The sequence below is a fragment of the Perissodus microlepis genome, chromosome 13 (genome assembly GCF_051167445.1).
Source record: "Perissodus microlepis isolate ML-2025 ecotype Zambia chromosome 13, ASM5116744v1, whole genome shotgun sequence".
In the NCBI taxonomy this organism is placed as follows: Eukaryota; Metazoa; Chordata; class Actinopteri; order Cichliformes; family Cichlidae; genus Perissodus; species Perissodus microlepis.
The window spans coordinates 9,631,915-9,648,767 of record NC_140473.1 but is presented as its reverse complement, the minus strand read 5'-3'; the positions used below and the strand labels follow the sequence as shown (position 1 = coordinate 9,648,767).

Below are 16,853 nucleotides of genomic sequence, written 5' to 3'. Positions count from 1 at the left end.
TCGACAGCTCTGTTCACTCAGTGAAGCCCCAGATCTTGACAGCTGCAATTCAATTAATTACGTGTCTTTAGGATTGAATTGTGGTTTCACTAAAAAAAAAAAAGGAAAAAGGAAAAAAAAAAAAAGCATCTATTAATCAAAATGTCCATTTTTTATAAATCTGTGGGACCGGCACCTCTGCTAATTTGCCTTCCAAGCAGCCGCAAGTGCAGGAAAATGTGATGCAAATGCATTTCTGATTTGATAAATAGTGTAGATGTATAAAGTGGCTTTCGCAGAGCTGACTTAAGTCCATCACAATAATCAAAGCCTCTCACGGTTCTCATTTCTTCTCCCCCTCGCTCTCTCGCGCTCTCTAGGTTGACTAGATTGATTTTCCTCACCCACGGTGTCTGAATTCTGTTTGAGAGCAAAACAGAATAGCTTTTGTGCTCGCTCACTGTCTCCCTCATCCTCTGCAAGCTTTGGATTATTTATCACTGGGCCGTGCTTTACACATCTGTGTTGCTTGGTAGCACTCTGATGGATATTTCATAAATATTCCTGTGACAACAAGAGAAAAAAAAAAATTGAAAACCTTGTTTCTGAAAATGTAAATATCGGGCACCGTGTGTACTCCTTCGCTGCCTTTCTGGTGATTCTGCTGAATTGAATCATACCATTAGCTTCTATATTCTGCTTGTTGCTCAACTATGTGGGTAAGTTTTCATGCGATCGCTGGAGGTTTCACCTTGCACACATTTGCACCTCTGAGCTGGCAGAACCACTGCAGTCCTTCACTGAAGCACCTGGCAGGATATTAAAATTTTCCACAGTAGACTCCGAAGAAAACCACCCACATGACCGCTCAGTGGCTTCTGTGACATAAAACAGTCGATATGGTGAACACAGTCATAAAATCCCCTGAAATGACCAAAAATCCACAATGTTCGCCCTCCCGAAACTACTACCACTGTGTTCAGCGTTTTTGTTTTGTTTTAATTTCTCACTGTGTGATAAATGTTCACGGCCCAGTGGCTACAGAATAATCAACCATCAGCATTTACCGTAGATTGGTTCTCTGTAAGCCTCTCTTTCATGCAGCTGTGTCTGCCACTTGTAGAAAACTTCCCAGAAAAATGAAGCCTTGATTCTGCAACTACAAGTAGCTTTCCTTAGGTGCCTGAACTAGTGGTTACTAGAAGCTCTGTGATGGAATAAAAAAAAAAAAAACAACAAAAGAAGATGAGAGCCATCCTGGCAGAGGAGGTTAAAAACATGGAAAAGAAACCAAACATTAAACAGCAGTGAACCTCAGACAGGCGTTCATATGATTGTAGAGAGCTGAGACTTGGGAGGATCCAAATGAGATATTTGGTTTAATCAGTAAGTGGGCAAACCTGCTTACTTAACAGTCTGGTGTGCAGTCAATAGCTCCAGGCTGACACAAAAGAAACCAGTCTCAGACTTCATAGTAATGAAAAGAAAAAAGAAAACATGTCACCCTGGTGGCACGCTGATATTTTGGAAATAACCTTTGGAAAACAGTGGAAGAATAACCCACACTTGGTTTTAGATTTACAGACACTTCCTGTTAGCAGGGTCAATTTGATGTGGATATAAAGTTGGGCTTTCTTTGCAGATGTTTTTAAAACTACTTGATTCATGGATTTCATAAAAAGCTTCCTTCATTTTATAATATTCATGTCACCGATCCCAGAACAACACATGTTCTCATGCATAATTCTGCCAGCACTCAGTCGCTTGCAAAAAAAAACAAAAAAAACAAAAACCCTCACTGCGTCTTGATGTCTTATCGGGGATAAAGAGGAGCAACAAAGTGCTCACTTGTTTCCGCATGCAATCACTGTAGCTTATATAAATCTGTCTTCTGAGCTCGACATGGCCATGTGCAGATACGGCGCTGTCTGAAGGGAACAGAGACACCGGGGTCATTTCTGCTTCGATTTGAAGATTACACATAACGACAGATATCCAGTCTTACAAACTGGGGCAAGAGGTGGGGTTTAAAAATAAATGTAGCGTTCATCAGGTAGGTGAAGTCTACAAACATGCTTTTGAGCTACATTACATGACTCGCAGGGAGCAAAAGTCATCCTCTAAAGTGCAGAGTTTCTTTTAGAAATCCATCAAGTGCAATCCTAAATAGAAGGAGAGCCCATTTAATGCTGAACTGAGGGGGAGAAACTATTCACTGAGCTGACATCGTGGCATTTCTTGCACACATGGTGTCACATCAGGTTACATTAAATGATTGAGTGGTTTCCAAGAATCTCATCATCATCATCATCATCATCATCATCATCATCATCATCAGACCAATGAGCTAATTCATGATCCTCTTAAGACAGAATGACTGTCAGTAATGGTTCAGTAATGGCTCTACTAATTATCTCTCACAAACACTATCACAGTAAATCTGCCGCGTTACTGCAGCAGGGGTCAAGTGGGCTTATGAAACTCGCGATTCACTCGGCATTTCCACGGCTTTATCAATGTAATGGATTAGCTGGACGACGCCCTCCACCCGATGTGTCACACACGTCTCACAGCTGCGCTCTGCAAATGTTTGGAAAAAGAAGAGAAAAAAAAAAAAAAAAGGGTGGGGGGCAGTCATAACCTCGCCAGGCTGAGACGCTGTAGAAGCCATGGAAATCAGAGAGAGACGTGAGCGTGGTTTCAAATTGGGAATGAAACCGTTGCCCCATTAGGACATAGTTGTGCATCTAATAATATCTCCTCATTTCTGCGAATCAGAGTCGGGCAGAAATGCTGGTTTTGGAATGCCGGGTGTCATGAATAAATGATTTCCCCCTCGTTTTAGTGCACAGAGAGGAGGAAGAGGAGGAGGGGGGAGAGAAGAGGAGGCTGATTGACAGAAATGTGTAATGCTTTGCAAGGAAAGTCTAAGAATCTGGAGATGTTTGAATAAGTATGCAGATGCATGGCTCTCAGCACAGTGTAAGCTCCTGAGATCTGAGACAGCTGTGCCTCATCTGAATCCAGGCGAGTTCAGTTTAAAACAACAGGTAGGTTTTAATATAGTCTCTAATGTAGGTAAAATCAGACACACTGCTACATGATTCCAAATCTGTCTGCTTAAAGGGTCATTTTGTTATTTTGGATGTGACAAAGTGTAATTAGCTGTACTTGTAGGTTCTCAGTCATCCAGGTCAAGGTGGTCTAAAGAGCTTTAAAAAATAAAATAAAAAAAAAGAGGCAACTGGACTTCTTGAAGTTTGTTTTATCCAACGGGTTCCTTTAACTCCAATAGCAAATGTTGAAGAGTCATGAATATTGAACCCACAGACCCAGTACTGCTCATGTGATGTGAGTAATCACACGAGCCAAGGTGTGAAAAACAAAAGGCACGGGTTATTACTGTCAACGGGGATTAATGTCGAAATGAATTGTAATTACTTACCATTTCAAATTCCATATCAACATCTTTTATTTTTGCCTTTTGTTCGTGGCCTCACAGTTTGGAGTAAAATCTTTTTCAAATTAAAACACATTTGCTGATAATGAGATCAACCCAGATACCCACTGCACTCATGGTGTCACCAAATGTAGCATTTAAATGCTAATGTTACACCTCAATATTTCTGCTTTTGCAGGTGATACTCCACAAACTACTGCTGTTGCTGACCATGCCCAACCCTTTATGAGCACAGTGCACTCATCTTCTGATGGCTGCTTTCAGCATGGATCACTCCATGTCACAAATATTCTCAGACTGGTTTCAGATGGCCTCCAGAGTAATAAGATCTCAATCCAATAGAGCACCTCTGGGATGCGGTGGAACAGGACAGGTGAAGCTGTCAAATGTGCAGCAACCGGGTGATGTTATAAAGTCGATATGGACCAACATTTATTAGAATGTTTCCAGAACCTAGCTGGATCTGCCATGAAGAATTAAAGCAATTCTGAAAGCAGGGTGCAGCTTTGTACTCGTAAAGCTGCAATGATGTGCACGGAGACTGTAGATAACAGAAACGTGTATAGCTGAAATAAATTAAAATGGGCAGATACATTAAAAGGAAAATAATCAGCAGTTAGTTTGGCTAAAAGTAATCAATGAAATGGCTGAAAGTAGCAGGTCAAGAGTTGAAATAGCCAAAAATAATGAACTAACATTAAAATTCTGACCTGCTGAAGCATCAGTTCTTCCTGTGGCAGTATCAAGAGTCCAAATATACCCAAAGCAACATAAAAACTTCAGCTGCAAGGAAAAATATTGTAACAATTCTGTAACTGTGTGAAATTGTAGGTATAAACTCAGACTGGCCTGTGTGGGTTACCTCAGAGGGGGAAAAAAAAAAAAAAGAAATCTTTAAATTGCTCAAGCAAAAATTAAGTGTCTGCCAAACCCATCCCGAAAATGAGACTCAGATTTGTAATGTCAACACATTCTCGTATTCACTCTGCACCACGAGAAGATGAGTTTTTGAAAGAGGTGAGACTAACGATGAAAAGGATTTTATAAATACAATTAACTCCAGCGCCCAACTTCCTTCTATTTTCTCTGAGCAGCGCTTGTCACAGTCTAAACGGATGATTGCACTTTCATGGCAAAATATTAATAGAGTGAAAGAAGTCAGTAGTTCAGGGAATTGTACTCTTGTCGTCACTTAGAAAAGATTACATACACGCTTGAGGGCATAGAACAATTCAGAACGTGTGGGGTCTATTAATATCAAACGTATGAATGAATCACAGATTCTGGGTCAGTTAGATGAGCTGAGATCTTTTCTTTCCGCTCGTTTTACTGCTGTGGCACTTTTACACTTTGGCTTCTTTAGCCTTTAAGCGTCCAGCTTTGAGAGTGTATATGTTCACAAGTATTGATCGCTCGAAAAACAAGGAATTCTTAAGTAGTGTTCCCCCTAGACGACATCACTTTGTACCTTCTATCTCTTGCTTAAACCCAAACAGGAGCTCATCTTCCCTCCAAATATGAGGAAGTTCATAATTACACACTGAATTACACGTTATTCTGAAAATGAACAGTGGCAAACGTAACGGAAGAAAACACTCAGGAAATACGGCCGAGCTGTTAAATTATTATAATAATAGAAAAGCCTGAGGAGATTTAAAGTGTAATACATAACTGCAATCTGACAGTAAACACGGAACAATTTGTTTCACACGATGACAGATTCTGGTGAGAGGACAGGACTCGAATACAAGGATTCAGAGGAGATGAAGAATCTCTCTAGAGCTAATAATTTAAACATTTTGCATGAGTATCCCTGCAGCACTCATCAAAGTTTAGACAAATTTAATAACTTCTTCCCCTATAGAATCATCGGCACGGAAAGCAGAAGTGACCTTTTTTTCCCTCCCGTCAGTGTGTCATTTCCACGCTTCTCCCAGTTCACAATGAAGGGCTTCGATGTGAATCAGCGAGAAAGGCTGATGAGGCGGAAAGCGCCGCCCTTATCTATGCTGGAGAGTGGAACAGATGCGGATATGACTTTGTTATCATGCTGCTCAGTGAAAGAGAGGAGGCGACAGGATACGATGGGAGGGAGGAGGAGGAGGAGGGTTAGGAGAAGAAGAGGAATGCCTGCTCGAATGTCAGGTTAAATGCACGAACAGATTTCTTGGCAGGTGGGACGGGCCTAAATAAAACAAACAACTCAAACTGTCCTCCATTAGTAAAACATTCAGCATCATCTTTCATTATTTACCCCCAAAAATAAATTAATTAAAAAAAAGAAAATATACAGGGAGGAAATCTAATTGTGGGCACTCAGCATCAATCACATGGCTAAACAAACAGATCCCCCTAAAAGAAGCATGTGTCCAAAGAAGTCTTGGTCTTATTGATTACATGAAAACACTGATCAGTTTGGTGCCAACACATCCTCTGCTTCAAAACTCCAGCGCTGTTACTCTCTTAGGAGAAGAATAGGATTCCTGTTCCTTTTTAAGTGGGGAAAAAAAGGACCTGTGTGGTCCGTATCCAGTGTGGACTGAGCACAGCAGCATCAGCAGCGCCCCCAAGTTTTCCCAAAATAAACAACAAGTGAGCCATTAATCTCTCTTAAGTGTTCTTTATTACCTTTGAGGAGGCTTTCATAAAACCGTGTTAAACGAGTGAGTCTATTCCACAGTCGCTCCGACTGCTTTGTCAAGTTCCCCAAAAAATCTGTCAATATCACAAGTGTTAACATAGGTACAGTATGACGCCTAACAAATACAGTAAGGCCACATCACTATCTGCACAATAACAATTACAGTACAAACTGTGTGTGTCTGTGAGAAAGCCCATCATAAACCTACAAACAGTAAAGAAGATGAAAAGCTTCAGACAATAAATTTACAAAACATAGCAATGCAGAGGAATAATCGTTAAAACGCCATCAAATATCTGCATTAAACCAAAAAAAGGTTCAGCTCTGTCTCCAGAGTACCAACAATTAGAATAAAGTACTCAGTCTCACAGCAATCACCCTGAACATGATGACCTTCACACGCTGGTATTGCACATGGTTCTTGTACCATCCCTGACAGTTACATTAATAAAGCATCTTTTCATCTGCAGTCTTCCCACATTTTGACATTTTCAAATTTAATAACCGACTTCATGATACAAATACCGGCAGGATGCTACAGCTAAAGGTGAGGTCTTTTTTTTCTTTAAGCTGCAAATGGTTTGTGATGTTAATATTACGAACCTGCAAAGTTTGACATTATTTTCCCTACAGAGTGTCCCACATTTCCAAATCTAAGTGTTTTTTTTTAATAATATAATAATAATAATAATAATAATAATAATTCTAGTAACTGACAATGGCTCAGTTTAGTGTTTTAAGAAAAAAATATTACAGAAAATGACCTGACAGCTAGTGTCGAGTGCATTTTACCCACAGTGTCACGTAGTGAGTGTAGTGTGAACCACATTCAGTGGTCCCAGGGGCATCCACAGGGGTCTCCACAGGCTCTTTTCCTATCCCACAGAACGTGCAGCTCCTTGGCCGTGTGCTGGGGGGACGACAGCATGTCCAGGTAGCACTCCTTCTCGCACAGCCAGCCGGGATCCTGGCAACAGGAAGGGGAATAAAATTTATTTAATTATGAGGCGGACGCTGGGTCACATTTCTCTCGGGTTAAATTGGCAGTATTTTATTTTGATATGCTCCAGGTTACAAACACAATTACGCCTTTAAACTGCGACTCCACTAGCAAAGCTTTTTTGCAGCATGCTCGTAATAAAAATGTTAAGCTGTAAAGCAAACCGCATATTGAATTACTGGTAAGAGAAAAACAATCATAAATGTTCATGCCTCTTTGCTGCACTTTTTTTCTCCACAGAAATCAAATTGTACGTGCTTAGCAGACTAAAAAACTCAAGGGTGAGAGGGGGTTTTATCATTTCAGTTCACATTTTTATTTCACGTTGTGTCTTTTGCTTGCAGAGCCTATTAGTGAGATGTTAAAGTTTGGCTAATGAAGCTCAGAGGACCAACAGTGAGTACAAATGAGTGCAGTTTTTTTTTGTTTCGCAGTATTTGTTTTTCTCTTTGTCTTACATTGTTTTTTATATGACTTAGAGCAGTTAAACAATGTGTTAATACACAGTATCTTATCAATATTGCTGTAAATTTAAGTACCATTTATATTTACAGCTTGAATTCAGCTGCCATTTATATTTTAAGAAAAATGTACACATTAAACACATTCATATCTGTACCTTTCTAACATTTCTTAATGCCAGACGCTGACCTTTATCAGTCTGACGCTGATAAGGGAAAGTGAAAGCACTGGGCTAAGTTGTATTTTATGCCAGTGTTAGACTGATAATAAAGCAAAACAAATCATTTATGTTTTACTAAAGCTGGCAGTTCATACCATTCAGCTTCTCACCTGATATTTCTGAGGCCCAACAGCTGCCATCCATATCCCCATGCTCACATCCTCTCCCTGCAACGAGACATCCAGGATGGGCTGCTCACGTTATGATCATGAACGTCGGACGCTCTTATTTAGCTTTCGTACTCTACCTGGTAGGCCTTCAGTTTCTCTGCATTGTTGGCAAGCCAATGGACCAGGTCACGAGAGACCACATAGCCAGAGCCGCAGGCAAACGCCGGGTAGGCTGGACTCGCGTACTCCAGCTCCTGCCACTTCCCAATGCGATCCACTGCCCAGCTCTGCCTGAAACTGGGTCAGGATGGCAGAGACATCATCATCAAATACAGTCTCCATTTCAGGTGACCTATCAGCTTTTTAACCGTGCACAGCGTTCCCGTTTCTTTGCTCCAAAACTCAGCTGACAGCGCACTGAAGTTAAACTGTAAGCACAAGTGGACACAAAGTATACGCTGTCAACAGGACCGGACGCCGAACTGTACTTACTTCCCCCACCAGAAATTGCTGCGTTTGAGACCCTTGTGGTCAATCTTCATTAATACAGAGTCCACGTCGATGTAACAATCATCATCCGTCTTCAGCAGTAGATTAAAGTCAGCGTTTCCCACAGACCTGCCGGAGAGAGAATATGCAGCCTTAATTAAAGCCCACCCTCTGATTTTATACAATATCCCAGAGTGGATTTACTTTCAAATACCAGCGAGCATGAAGGGCAGGAGGTCTGCAAATAAGTATAACACTTATCACATCACAGCTTAAGACCACTCTGTGTATTTTGCTTTATCTGATGACTCAGAACTCTACTTCTTGACTGAGCGACTGCAGTCGTGATTTTAACAGTGAGACATTTTGAGGCGTCGGCACACTTTCATTTCAGGTTGCTGATTTCCTCAGAGGGCCCAGGCAATTTGGAGACAGAGAATCGAGTCATTAGCACTTGGCATACCATTTATAGAACTGAAGCAGTTTGGAAGGCACATTCCTGTAGGTGTCTACCACATCTACGAACACCATGTCGCCATGCCTGAGGCTCTCCTCCTGCAAAGTAGCATCCTCCTCCCTCAGCCTGGAGGCATGGCGCTCCATCCTGGCTGGGCGGCCCCGCAGGAGCTCTGACAGACCGTCTCCATCTGACGCAGAGTGAGGAAAACATTCGGGGTAATCAGGGAAAAAGTTGTAATAGTTTTTGTGCAAAAATTATATTTATTCAGCCCAAATTTTTTAATAACCTAAGGCGCTTGAGGTATAATAACTTTAATTACCATCGAGTAAAACGATATGAAAAAATGATAACGTTTGGCACAATGGACCATTAGTTCGGTTCTTCAGAGATGCTGAATGATGGATTTAATTTTGTTTTGCACAGATTTACACCAAATCTGCTCTTAAGATTCAAAATGCAAACACATGTAGGTAAAATCAATATTGGAACAGCTGGGTGTTGAGGCTACGAAAATGCTATTTTCTATTTGGAACATATACAAAAAGCCTGCAGCGCGGTGAGCGGTGTTTTTCGAGCTCTTACATCTGGTCTGTTTTTAAAAATGCGGCTTTGATCACACAATTATCATATAAAAAAGTGCAAAGTTTATTCTGCTGCAGGACTAACCATAGATAGTAAATGTGAAGCCTCCAGCCAAACCAGGAAATCCAAGAGCACTTCTATGAGGCAAGATCCCCTCTGCAATCTGCAACTCCAAGAAAAAGAGCAAAAAAAAAAAAAGTTTTAAGTTATTGGAAACTTGAAAGAGGAATGAGAGTGCGTTATTCATATATCTCCTTCTAGATACTGTGTGCGAACACATACAGAAGAGATCTTTAGGACGCCTCCTCCATCACTGAGCTGCACGGAGGAGGAGTTGACTGTGGTCAGTGCGGCAGAGTCGAGACTCTCCCAGACGAGCGTCCCTTCAAACCCCTGGAATAAAGACAGATGTCACGGGTGTGCTGTCCAACGCCATCTCATCTGAATGATGTAATTAGCTACCATCAAGGACACTGCAGACTTGGAAACTTTAGAGTGGATTACATTATGCTTCGCTACAATGTTAATGAAAGATTAATTTAACATCCCCTGAACCTAGCCTCTGCTGCAGCGATGTACCGGTGTACTCTTGTACCCCTGACATCACCGCCAGGCGTACGTGCAGACACGGGGACGGCTTTCGCTTGGCGGTGCGTGTTAAAGCCAGGACATCGTGAGCATCAAACACTTTTTTATGCACTGATGTGTTGCTTTTCTGCATCAGTTCAGGTTGGGGATGTTTACTTATGCAAAGGTAAACATCAAATTCAGCGCGAGGTCACCGTTATATAAATATAAGAGGACAAAATGAAGCGAGGCTCTCCAAACAGATACTTCTTCTATTTAACATCAACCTCAATGAGTGAGCTCATACACATGAATGACTTCATGTGTCCTCCTCTGATTTGGGGGGGGTTAACCTCTTTAAATCTGCATGTGGCACCCATTCATATTAATGATAAATCACTTCTGTTAAATAAATTTATAAACTCCTGAACTTCCATAAGTCTCGTGTGTTTTTCTCTTTTCGTCTCCTCCACAGTTATCAACCTGAGCAGAGCTAATGAAAAGGACGAGACGCCGCTGATGTAGATAATCATCTCGCACTGCGCGGGCGTGCGAGACGGGGACCATGATGTTTGCAAAGACTCAGTGGTCGTACAGCATCGTAACTCACAGGCATTATTTAGGGGTGAAGAGAGACCTGCTCACATTCGAGGCATTGCTGAGTCAAATCGTCCATTTCTTTCATGTGAGGAAGAATTTTAAATTGCTTCAAGCTCAAGTTTTTCATTTTTATATAGTTTGCATTTTTACATTTTTTTTCTATGTATATACGTGTGTGGGTATCTACTTTATGTTGGTTATTTGTGTGCATTTGATCTGAACTGTCAATCATGTTGTAACTGTGTATTTTAAATGGTGTTGTACAAATAAAATTAATATTGTGTTGGAAATGATTGTGGACAGTAGCAGGTACACTAATATGGCATTAAATGATTGCATTAAAACAACCCAAAGATCCCTGGTTTGATTCCAGGAGGAGACACAAATCCCTTTGTGGCTGCATCAAGAAAATCCAAGTTAAAAAATAAAATTAATTAAAACAAATCTGTCAAATCAAATATGCAGAGCTACCTGCTGTAGTGACCCGTTGTGAATAAGAGCAGCTGAAAGTAGCTTTCTTGTACTTAAAAAAGAAGACCTTAATTCAAAAAGAAAGTAGAATAGACTAAAACAGCTTCTGAAGACTTATATTCCCGACAAGAGGACTTTTACTCCATTTTTCTTTAGTCGTGGCTACAGCTTAGAGGATCAGCGACAAACTGACCTTCGGCAGGATGAACTGCTCCACTGGTTTGTACCACATCCAGTTCACCAAGGTCCCCGTGCTAATGGAGCTGAAGCGAGCAGTAACCACAGCCTCCTGAAGAGGAAAGTGCAAAAAAAGAAATATTCAAACTTTTTATCCATAAAGAATTCACAAAGATGCTGTCCTCCATACTGAACACAGCCACACACTCTAAAATGAGCTGAAGTTTGTTCAACAAACAGCAGCAGCACAGAGTCCTCCAACTGCCCTCGGGCTGCGTTTCTACCGAGCTCCACAGAAACGCAGCATACGCGATGCATTATGCTCACAGGCCAAAGCCGCGTTACCTCCTGGTCCAGCTGGAGAAGCTTCACCGTCACGTTGCTCTGAAGCTCGGCTCGGGTCCCGCTGGGAAACACCCCTAGCCGGGTTATCACCACCGGGTGGAGCACCTTGAAGTCCAGGGCGATGGCAGACACGTCGGAGGGGGCGAGCAGCGAGGGATCAGACACCGTCACAATCTCCATCTCTCCGTCCCGGCCTGCCGCTGGGACACAGAGAGGGCAGCGAGTCACTGCACAAGCACACATGAAATTTATTACAATCCCAACACGCTGACTATCTTCTTTTCTTTAGTGATGAAGAGAAGAGAGAAAGCATTCGGAAAAGGCGGCGGACTCTGGGAAAGCTACACCATCAGCACTTTGAGGAGCCGCTTCTTCAGGACGGCTGTCTTCAAAGCGAGCCCCTGCTTGTGAGCGTGCTCTCTTAATTACAAAAGAGCAGTTTATTACCCGAGAGATCAATGAAAAGATCGAGGCTGTTAAAGCGAAGCTGCGAAGCCCCCCCCCCCCCCCCCCCCGCTTTCACTTTATGTGCAGTCTACACAACTTCTACAGCTCCTTCCAAAATAAAGACAATTAGAGGCAAAGAGGAGCAGACGTTTTATCACGCCAAACGCTTCTCACGTTAGCTGAATGGGACTGAGCCGCAGGATTGTGCTACCACTAAGAGACAATAGACATAAATCATTTTGATTGATGCTTTATTCCCTGGAAACATGACAAAAATGTAATTATCAAACTATCATACATTTTTATCATTACATTTCTGTCGCTTAGGGTGTTTATGGGCAATTACTTCAATATCAAGCACCAACTATAGGCTGCATTGGGCATGGCTCATTAAATAGATCATAAATCAAACCATTATTTTTATTACTGGCTAGTGGATGAACATTCAGTCTTAAAAAAAGAATAAGTACATAAATAAATAACACACAAAAACAGAGCTCAGTGTGACGTCTTTAAAGTGCTTGTTTTCTGTAATATATCAGAAATCAAAGACAAAGACAAAAATCTTTAATTACATGTCAATCAGTCGATTCATCTCATGCTGTAGTGTGTTTATATCAGCTCTGAAATCTCAAAACCTTCAAACATCATTAAATATCTCACTATTTCTCCTCGATTCAAAGCGCGCACACACACACACACACACACCTTCTGCCGGCAGCAGGATTACTGCTCTGAGAAGCTAATTAGCATTCACCTTATTGTAGTCCAAAAAAAAAAAAAAAAATCCCTGTGATGAACGCGGAGCAAACAAACACATTTCAGCGCCACAATTAATTGTCCACTTAACGCGCGCTTTGACCTGAATCCTGCGTCAGGTACCCCGACTGTGCTTAAAAAGCTGCCACTGCCTCTTTCTCTTCCAATCACACGGAGCATCACGCGCACCCAAAGCCTGCCTGCCATTCTGAAGCAAATCACGTCAACAACCAACAGCCATTAACGCAGTGGAGGGCAAGAGAAAGGGCTGGGGAACAAAAAAAGAAATAAATAAATATATATGTAACGCATTGCCATGACCCCAAAGGCCACTGTGTGAAAAGCTCATTCTGATGAGCTGTAATTATGTTTCCATGAAGGCAGCTTTACGCCAGTAAAAGTGGAGAAAGCCGGCTCAAGTGGACGGGCTCGGCGAAGGCGACAGACGTTAACAATTACTGCCGATGTTCAAAACTGACTGCGAGGGAGTTACATTATTTCATATAGTGTCTGCTCTTTGTGCAGCTCTACTTTTCTAAGTGTTAAGCAGTTCTAGTTACCCCGCCTCCTCTTCCCTCAGCCCTGCAGCAGCAGTGAGCATTTCTGCTTTGGCCTTAGATATACAAAAGGAAGAGAAAGTTGTCCTTGAGCTGTGGGAACACATGAACAAAAAGGTGTTTCACTCTTTTTCTCAACAGCCATTCTTCTCATTCTCTCGACTCCTCTGCTGTTATCCTGCCTCCGCTCCCCTTTGACGACCGTGCACGCAAGCAACAGATTGCCGAGAGAATTAGAGCTGCAGTCAGATGCCTCTCCCCTCTTTTGCTTTTCTTTTTTCCCCCTTCTTTTACCTGGCTCTGTGAAGTTCAGGAGGGAGCAGGAGTAAGGATCTTCTCGGTCATCCTCTGGTATAGGACACCCATGTTCCCCCACGATAAACTTCACCCCCACTCTGGATGAGAGAAAATAACAAAAAATATGTAACAACAACACAAACACTGTGACATATCCCCCCGTTTGTGCAATATTCGGCTACAAGATTTCTAAAGCTTGTCCATCTATCCACCCTGCGTTGCCATGGTTACCGGGGGGTTGCTTAAAGGCCATCACACCTTATCTGTGCTCGGATCGCTCAATGAGAAGGAAATGGACAAAGAGGAAGAATGAAAGAGAACAATATTGGCCGCTGGTCAGGTAAAGATAAAAGGCTTGATGGGGCTGTCAGTTATTTGCTGCCAGCTGCTGCTGGCTTCATCCCTCCTCCCTTTCTCTCTACTATATGAATTTGACATGGTGAGAAAAAGAAAGGCAAGACAAATCAAAACAAACAGAAAAGCAGTGAAGTTGAAGGCCCAGCCTGCTGACCTGTGCTGGAAGTGGGGGTGGTGTCTGAGGTATCCCAGCCAGGTCTCTCTTATTGCCTGTCGCAGTTCATAATGATGTCTTGCTGACAGCACCCCCACCAAAACTTCATAGAAAGGTAATGGCTCATCTGCATTGGACAGAGACACATTTCACTGAAGATGACCTCACACAATAGCAGAGTACTCAAAATGTAAGGGCAGATGTAAGATATGGATTAAAAAAAAGAAATCTAACCAAACCGGTTTTCCTCTCATACTCAGTTTGCGGTGACTTACTGCGATGCACCCCGTGAAGATTAATGTCCTCGTGCATTAAAAGGTAGTTAGTCTACACTGATCTGATGGTGAAGCCGCTTCACACAGCCAGCGTGAGGGCTGATAATGAGTGATAACCCGCTTCAAGCAGCCACGGAGCACAGTAGTTGCACTGTAACACGGCAAGAGACTATCCCAGCAACACCCCGCACTATTCAAATGTTACATTCACCTCTTTTTCCTCCGTAAAACACACATTAGAAAACACTCATTACAGTCACTGCCGTTAACTACCTGTCCACACACACACTAACTAGCAAACTACCACACCGGGGCGGTAAAGGCAAAGTTAACCAGCCGCTCGAAAGGAAAAAAAAGTTGCGAAGCTGAGGAGGTAAAAGCCTGGGGTAGTGGCTAAAAAAGTACCCGAGTATGTGTTGTTGTCCAGCGGGGCGGAGGAGGGTCGTTGTGCCAACCACAAGTGCACCAGGACGGCGACAGCACAGGGAAGCAGAATGAGCGCTAGCCTCCGCATGGACGGAGCCCTTCATTCAGCCGGAGCAGCCTTCAGCTTTAGCGGCGCGGAGCCTACCTTCCTCGAGCCGCACGGTGCTGCGCGGTGTGAGCTGCTCCGTGTGCGCGCTTCATTTCAGCTCCGCAGCTCTCCGCCGGGCTCTCACCACTGCCTCATGTCTGCCTCCGCTGCTCGATGAGCGAGACCAATGGGAGACGAGGAGCCCTACCGCGGTGCACTCTGGGAGGTGAAGTTCAACCCTGTAGCCAATCGAACGAGCCTTAAACTTGATGTAGTAGTTCTCTAGGTTAATAATAAAAATAATAAATCATACAAATGTTTGTTCTGGTCCTTTCTCGGCTTAATAAAATTACTTTTATTCTTTTTACTTTTATTTCACTAGCTATAAAGTGCACGTATCTTCAGATTCATTATTATCAATATTATTATTTGTAGGATTAATTGTAATAGTATTTAAAAAATATTAAGTATTACATTACTTTTTTTTAAAACTCTAGCTAGTGAAATAAAACTATAAAGTACATGTATCTAGCACATTTACTTAGCTAGACTAGCATGGGGAAAAAAAGACGCAAATTAGAGTGACAAATACTGGATATTTAGGGCCAAAAAAAAAGTTTTTATGTGATACAGTGGTCCAGTTCCCTTTCCTCCATCATACTGTGTACAAAGATAAATGTGTTGACAACAGCAGGCAACACTTTCTAGCATTTAATGTGTCTCCATTAAAAATAAATCAGCCTCGTGCTGTTTTATTTTCCACTCAAATCATATTAAAGTCAAGAGTATGTTAATTTAAGTATGTTCACTAAATATTTTATCCCATGTCCCTAAAACAAATGAAACGCTAAAACACTAAAGGTGCATCCCATGATCATCACATAAAGACATGTCAGTTTGGTGGGTTTGTTTTCCTTTACTCCACACAGTAAAGTGAGGAAAACACTGTAAGCAAAGACAAAAATTAACATATGAATCATTTCATCCTCTCTAAACCCAGGTGATGTGTTCTAGCATTAAGAGCACAACTTTATCAAAAGCTGTTCCCCTGTGCTGCACATAAATCATTTAAATGGAATCTTTTGTGCATGGAGACGAACGCTTGAGGAGGATTTCTTTTGAGTCGGAGAGTGCCAGTGTTTTCCCGGAGGAGGAGGAATGGGTCACCCCACTGAAGAAAAAAAAAACAAGCCCTCTACAGTGCTTGTAAACATTTTATTTGTATTGATTTTAATGGAATTCCAGCGTTTCACAAATGCCATTTCAGAGACCTTACCGCCCCTCGGAGTGAAAAAAATAATAATGTGACGGGGAAACACTGCAATGTGCTGCATGTCAGTGCTCTGAGCAGAATTCATTGAGAAGCTGCTGCAGAACACCATGCTGTGCCTGTAGATGAATAATCTTATCAGGAATTATTACTATTCTGGTAGACTTTGGGGGCCTCACTGCTCAATTTGGAAAATTGCTCCAGTGCAGATACCCAATATTAGATAACCTACTGCCCCAGGGATAATTACTTTCCTGTGCATTATATAATTCTTTTTGGACTCTTATTCATAGATCTACTCATTAGGATGATTTAGTTCTCTCCCCGCAACACATTATTCATTTGAAAGGAAAAGGCTATTCATAGCATGTTCAGGGGTTCTTGAAACCCATCCAAACATCCCGCAATGCTGTGGCTTCTCCAGCCCTCGTCTATCACAGTCTGCTGTTTGTCTCTCACATTTCACTTTTTATTTATATGTGGAGTTCATACTCTATTTATACTATTCCAACTTGTGTTTTTCATCTTTTCCCACTCAGGAATCACTGTACTTTTCCTCCACATCTATAAAGGTTTCTTTTTATCCAGTCAGGTCCCACATGGGAACAATGTGCCTGCAATGATGCAGGGACCTAATTTTAGGGGTTTTTTTTTGGGTAC

At 42.0% G+C, this 16,853-nt stretch overlaps 1 protein-coding gene across 1 annotated transcript; it reads right to left on the bottom strand.

Annotated features, from left to right (window-relative positions):
* Positions 1 to 6,043: 6,043 nt before the first annotated feature.
* On the bottom strand, positions 6,044 to 15,094 carry b3galnt2 (beta-1,3-N-acetylgalactosaminyltransferase 2). The gene is made up of 12 exons (XM_084948430.1): positions 14,815 to 15,094; positions 14,135 to 14,261; positions 13,621 to 13,721; positions 11,564 to 11,763; positions 11,235 to 11,330; positions 9,686 to 9,796; positions 9,488 to 9,566; positions 8,825 to 9,008; positions 8,365 to 8,490; positions 8,010 to 8,169; positions 7,873 to 7,929; positions 6,044 to 7,047 (listed from the first exon to the last, which is right to left on the bottom strand). Exons 1-12 carry the CDS (start codon positions 14,921 to 14,923, stop codon positions 6,910 to 6,912), a joined length of 1,488 nt encoding a protein of 495 aa, XP_084804556.1. The 5' UTR covers positions 14,924 to 15,094; the 3' UTR covers positions 6,044 to 6,909.
* Between the last annotated feature and the right edge of the window lie 1,759 nt (positions 15,095 to 16,853).